Source organism: Gavialis gangeticus, unplaced genomic scaffold, assembly GCF_001723915.1.
Source record: "Gavialis gangeticus isolate Ggan-Ray unplaced genomic scaffold, GavGan_comp1, whole genome shotgun sequence".
Lineage (NCBI taxonomy): Eukaryota > Metazoa > Chordata > Crocodylia > Gavialidae > Gavialis > Gavialis gangeticus.
This window is the reverse complement of record NW_017729032.1, coordinates 150415982-150422012: the sequence shown is the minus strand read 5'-3', so window position 1 is coordinate 150422012 and position 6031 is coordinate 150415982. Positions and strand designations below refer to the sequence as shown.

The 6031-nt window shown below is 43.6% G+C and overlaps 1 protein-coding gene across 1 annotated transcript in view; it reads right to left on the bottom strand.

Moving 5' to 3' along the window:
• The window catches only part of CREG2 (cellular repressor of E1A stimulated genes 2), a 23710-nt gene that overhangs the window by 13337 nt on the left and 4342 nt on the right, over positions 1-6031 (bottom strand). Inside the window, exon 2 of the mRNA XM_019525372.1 lies at positions 5713-5882. Within this exon, the coding sequence (XP_019380917.1) occupies positions 5713-5882 (170 nt within the window). The remainder of the gene's footprint in view (positions 1-5712; positions 5883-6031) is intronic.

Here is a 6031-nt window from a genome sequence, read left to right as displayed (position 1 = left end):
AACTACTTCACAGTTAGGGCGGCTAGGAGCTGGAACCAACTTCCAAGGGAAGTGGTGCTGGCCCCTACCCTGGGGGTCTTTAAGAAGAGGCTGGATGCCTACCTGGCTGGACTCATTTGAGTCCCGTTTCTCTTTTGGGGTTTTTTGTTGTTCTTCCGCCCTGGCGGGGTGTCGGGCTAGAAGATCTACTAGGTCCCTTCCGACCCTTAATTTATGAATCTATGAATCTATGGCCTTAACTTGACTTTTGTGGGATAAATTACCTGATTAAAATTACTTGCATGTATAGGTGCTTGTGGATCAAGGTTTGGTAGTACACAGGAGTCTTACCTATGTCAGTGACTCAAAAAAAAGTCCCCAACTTCTGTTGGTGCTGGCACTGCAGCACAATCTGCCCATCCCAACTGTTGCTCTTAAAGCAGCTGCGTGGTGTCTGTGCATCTGGCTGATGCTGCCAGAGCGACTCTGTGGGGCTGCTTTTGCTGCTGGGATACAGACTCCTCCATGGGGGTGGGGGATGATTCTGGCACCCCTCCTAAATTGGTACCAAGGCTGGCACCCCACTCGCCGACCCCTAGTAATGATACTGGAAGAAGGCTGATTATTTGACTAGGTAAAAGATCCTCTCAGCTGCTCATGTGTCATGGGCCACATATGGGCATTATGTTTCTACTGGGAGAATCACCAGTTTCCCACTAGAAATTAGGAGCATATAAATGTTTATTCAATTTTTCCTGGAGGAGACATGGCCCCTTTTGCGAGAAGGAGCTTCCCGCTTGACATCTGGAACATTTTCCTTGACAAAATTTCTCTTGCAAGAATGAACACCTGTATGCTTTTGTTCAACTGCTCTGCAATCCAGTGGAGTCGAACAGTAGTTTCCCCTGTGCATTCCCCATGCTGCAGGGACTCCAGCCTGGGTAATGGGCATTTTTCCATAGTTTGAGTGCTCCCATGGGGACCCCCTGGTCTGGAGAAGGTATAGTGGGGCATTGCCCTGCTGTTCCCTGCTTGTTCCCTGGACTGGGGTCCCCAATTCTTGGGAATGGGGCCCTGCTTCTCCATTCCCTTCCAGGTCTGGTGCATGGCTATGAGTGAGTGGCTCAAAGCACTGTGCAGGGGGCAGCCAATCAGATTCCTCTGTGGCAAGTTCAAAGCTGGCACCTGTAGCCCCGCAGCAGACCTGGGGAGGAGTGGTGCCACAGGGCAATGCCCTCCCACCTGTTCCCTAGGTTGGGACATTCTGGTATAAAGAACAGGCAGGGAGCAGTGGGGCAGTGCCTCCCATGCCTTCTCCAGACCAAAGTGTCCCTGGTCTGGGGAAGGTTTGGGGGGCAGTGGCAGCTCAACTCCAGTCTGGTTTATTGGAGGGGAGTGAAACAGCCAAGAAAGACTCCTTTCCTATTCCCCAAATCTGAGTGTCCCCAAGTTGGAAAGCACAGGTAGTCCATTCCCCCCAGGAATGTGAGGAGTGGAGCAGCCACTGCTTCCCAAACCTTTCCAGACTGGGATCAGTTATCAAAGGAAGGCAGGAGAGAGGGGATAGCTGCAGGCTGTATGCCTGTATTGCTCCCTCTCCTGGAAGCATTTCTAGCAGTGGAAATTTTTGAGACATTAACACCTGCTCATACCCACAGTTTTAACAGTAGTATTTTCTCCTTAACCTTGGGCCCATTCCTGCTCTCATTCTGTAAGAACAGGATCTGACCATGTAGGTTTTTTAGGTAATGGGCTGTTATTTATTAAGTTATTCTTAGCATTGCTTTTTTGGCATTTAATCTTGATTTTGTTGTTTATATACTCTCAACTTAATACCTAACCTTCTGGTGGCTACCTGTTCATGTTATATTTTGACTGGCCTCAGAGAGTGTCCCAAAAGGAGCTTGTATCCCTTTGGAAAATGGAAATCTCAAGATCAAAGACAAGGAACCTAGATCATCTCTGCAACACTTTAATTTGGTTTAAGTTAGCTTTTTCACATTTTCTTTCCAGATGATTAGATATAAGTATATCAAATCAAAACATACCCTATATTCCTTAGTTCTGAAAGGAGTGAAAATGTTTAGTACTAGCATTTTAATTTTACTGTCAGAAACAAAATTAATTCAGTCTACTACTAAACAAATGAAACATCACACTTATATGTGAGTACAGAGGTCACTTGATACTTGAGTATGAAAGGACTATTGAAATGCCAGCTCTGTTTTCTTTCTAAATCCAGAGATTCCTTTTGTGTGAAATACCTCAAAAACATTCCTCAGTGGAGTGCCAACTATTCCTTTACATTAATCACAGGCATCAATCAGCTTTCAAGTGTGTTTTAATTTTTGTAATGGTGCCAGAATAGGTATCTAGTCCAATCAAAGCCTACATGAAAAAAGTTATAGGACCAAATTAGTTACTGGAATAACTCTTTCTTACATAACTGCTACTGTTTTAGTTGTTTTGTATAATTTTGGGTTAATCCTAATGCAAATGATACATTTAACAGAGATGTTCTAACATTAAAAATGGAACTTACAAAGGATTTCTTTCTACAAAAGCAGGGAAAGAAGTGCCCTGTACATAAAACAATCCACCCTCTTCAACCCTTGCACTGAGAAATGTATGCTCTAACGTCACAACACTAACCTTGTGGGTTATGCTGGTTGTTTTAAGGCCATGGAGCCATACACAAAAACGACAACATCAAAAAATCAAGTACATTTCAAGGTTTCCTAGATACCAAAATGTCAAACTACAACTCATCAGCAGCCTAAACCTTTCATTTTCCCTGATGCAGTTGAAATTTACTGAAATGTACTAAACATTGCTGCAAATGGAAATTTTAGAAGTAATGTAAAATACACTGAATGCAATAAACTAACAAATGTAAGGATTCTTATACTTATTAAACTATTAATCTTCAGATTGAATGCAACTGAAATTTCAGCAGATAATGTACTTGCAACTTTGTCAGCCTAGCAGTACTGCAACCAGGGATTCCTGCCTATGGCTTTAGTTTCTACTGGACGTTTCTATGCGAGATGCTTAATGCACAGTAGCCTAATAGCACTGTGCAGTACCATGCCAGGCAATAATTGTGCTAATATGCTACTGTGCAGTAGTATTAGGCTACTGCACAGTAAGCATCACTAAAAAACTGTGCTGTGGCACTATTGCTCAGTAACTGTAGTTAGAGTGCATTTAGTTAGTACTTTATTAAGCAAGTACTAAACTAAATGTGTGGTACTACTGTGCATTAATGGATGTGTAGATGTGTCCACTGTCTGCAGACCATACTGGGCTTGGTCACATGTAATAGTAGGCCCTAGACCAGTGGTCAGCAGCCTTTTCAAGTTGAGGGCCAGAATGACCCAGCTTCAGTCACAGGCCAAAGGGCACTAGGATGTGGCTGCTGCTTCTCTCCCTAACATCATTGGGAGAGCTCTCCCTGCTGAATTCCCATGCTCCAAAGCCCCACATCCTAAAGTTTGAGCAAATGGCTCTGTCGGCTGCCATCCCCTGCTCTAGGTCATAGTTTTGGTAATCAATGGTTACTGCATTAGAATACAGTAAAGACATTTTTTCAAAGATTTTCAAATACATCAATTTCAAGTCTCAACCTGCAATAAATAGCATTTTTAGCAGTGTCTGTAAACCGATATTTCCCAAAAAAGGTGATTAAAGTGGATAGTTATTTAAATGCAAAAGAAAAAGACTTGAAAGTGGAGATGGAAGGCTAGGATTGTAAATATTTAAGCATCTGCTTCAGTGGCCTTATTTTTAGGAGTCCTATCTTTAGCAATTCATGTTGCCATCAAAGAGAACTACTGAATGTCTAAAAAAAATAGGCTACTTTTTAGGTTCCTGAACAGAGGAGCCTCACTTTTCACTCATTTGGTTTTGAAACCAACACATTCAATTAGATAACTGAATGAGAAAGCTCTGAGAATGAGAGAAAGCATTGCATTGTGTCAGGGTGGATGGCAGTTTTATGAAGAGTTTAGATTATGGATTATATAGGATGGTCGGTATAGGGGCGATGCTGCCTCAGGCACGGGGCTGGACTGGATGACGTCTGGACGTCCCTTCCAGCCCTAATTCTCTATTATTTCTATTTCTTAATAAAAGGTTTGATTCATTCATGTACAGTTTAAAAGGATTAATTTAAAAGAAATTAAACATTTTTATGGAAGGAACTGTCCTCACCACAAATTTAAAATTCTCCTTTCTCCTATATTCTGAGGATGAGCCACTACACTTTCTCAATTTTAACCTGGCTTAGGTGATCAAGGTGAAATTCTGCTTTTTGAGTATATTTGAGATGCTTTTTGTTATATATATAAGGCACTAAGGGCACACCTAAATGTGCAAATAATCCAGGAGCAACTTATTCTACAGTAAAGTACCTAGACTAAACTCTCCCAGGCACATGATTATGCATGCAGAGATGTGGGAGCAAATTTGCTGCTCCTAGATGTAGACTGCTCCTGTTCCCTGCGGCCGTATGCCAGACCCCTGCAGCCGCCAAGGGAAACTCTAGGCTCTTCCTGGGTGCTAGCCCAGGGGCCAGGAGACATCTCTCTCTTGGTGGGGGCTTGAACATTGCTCCCTGCCCCCAAGAGCTGCCTGTTGCCAGGGTGGGTTCTGTCACCAGAGCCTGGGCAGGGACAATGTCTTCCTGCCCTGACGTCAGGGAGCTCCCAGCTCAAGCCCTGTGATCATGGGGCAAGGGCTGGGAGACCCTTATCTCCCAGCACCAGCTCCATGGTTGTGGGGCTGGCACTGGGCAAATCTCCCAGCCCTGGCCCCGTGATCACAGAGTGGTGGCTGGGAGCTATTTGCTACCAGGGCAGGGGGACATTGTCCCCATCTGGGCTCCGGTGGTGGAGCCTGCCCTAGCAGCTCCCAGCTCCCAGAGGGAAGGAGCAATCTACTGCCCCCTGCTGACCGGGAGCACATTTGCTCCCGGTCAGGTGTCTACATGTGCGCTACTGTACAGTAAATAATCTCAAGTAAATTTGCTACTTGCATTTGCAGGTAGCAAATTTACTCATGATTAGAGCAAATGACTGTGCAGTAAGCTCTAATCTCAAGTAAAGTGTCTTGTGTAGATGCGCCCTAAAACATTTTTCATAAAACTGGGTCAATTTGTACCCTCCAAAAGGAGATAAGCCACTGAAGTCAGTGGAATTGCATACTGATCCTGCCTGTCTTTCTTGTTCCTTCTGCTTAGGTGGAGATGATGGGATATACTCAACGTTTCAGTTTACCTTTCAAATCTCATACTAAAGCTGGAAAGCCAAAGTAATCCAGCTCAAGAAGTGGGTATCCACATGAGTAACATGAATCTAGAATTGTTTCTCTTTCAGATCTTGCACCTTCACCAGTTGCAAGAACCAGTGTCTAAGGGTCCCTTAACTTCCACATGCTTTGGACTCGACATACAGTACTAAAGGTAGGGACATAAACATGGAAGTAACCAATATTCAAGGACAATTCTGAAAGTTTTGGCTTAAATGAATTGTCAAGAAAAGCAGTTAATGACAAAATTATGATAGGAATCCAAGAATTCCTGGGCCCTGTTTCTATGCTTAGACTATGCCTCTGAGTATATGTCTTCATTCTAATTAAAGGTATTACAAAGCTCCACAAGACAGAAAGATAAACGCTATCAGACATTCATTTGTTTTTACTGAATACTGTCTTAGATAGCCAGGTTGCTAGTACCTGCAGAAATCTCCTTCTGCCTCTGGCAGGGTCAGTGAAGCCACTGGATTCTTCATGAGGTCTGCCACAGAGTTGTCCTTTGGAGTCACATAAAAGAAAGGGATTCCAGTGCTGTTATTGATGGGCCCATCACTGACAGGTAAATAATTCCCAAATGGCATCCCTTGAATCTGGAAACACAAACATTCAATTCTGTAAAGTTTTGCATATAAATGCTGTACAAAACCGGAGGCTTCCCCAACATAGTTTCATAGTTTCATAGATTTAGGGTCGGAAGGGACCTAGTAGATCTTCTAGCCTGACCCTCTGCCAGGGCGGG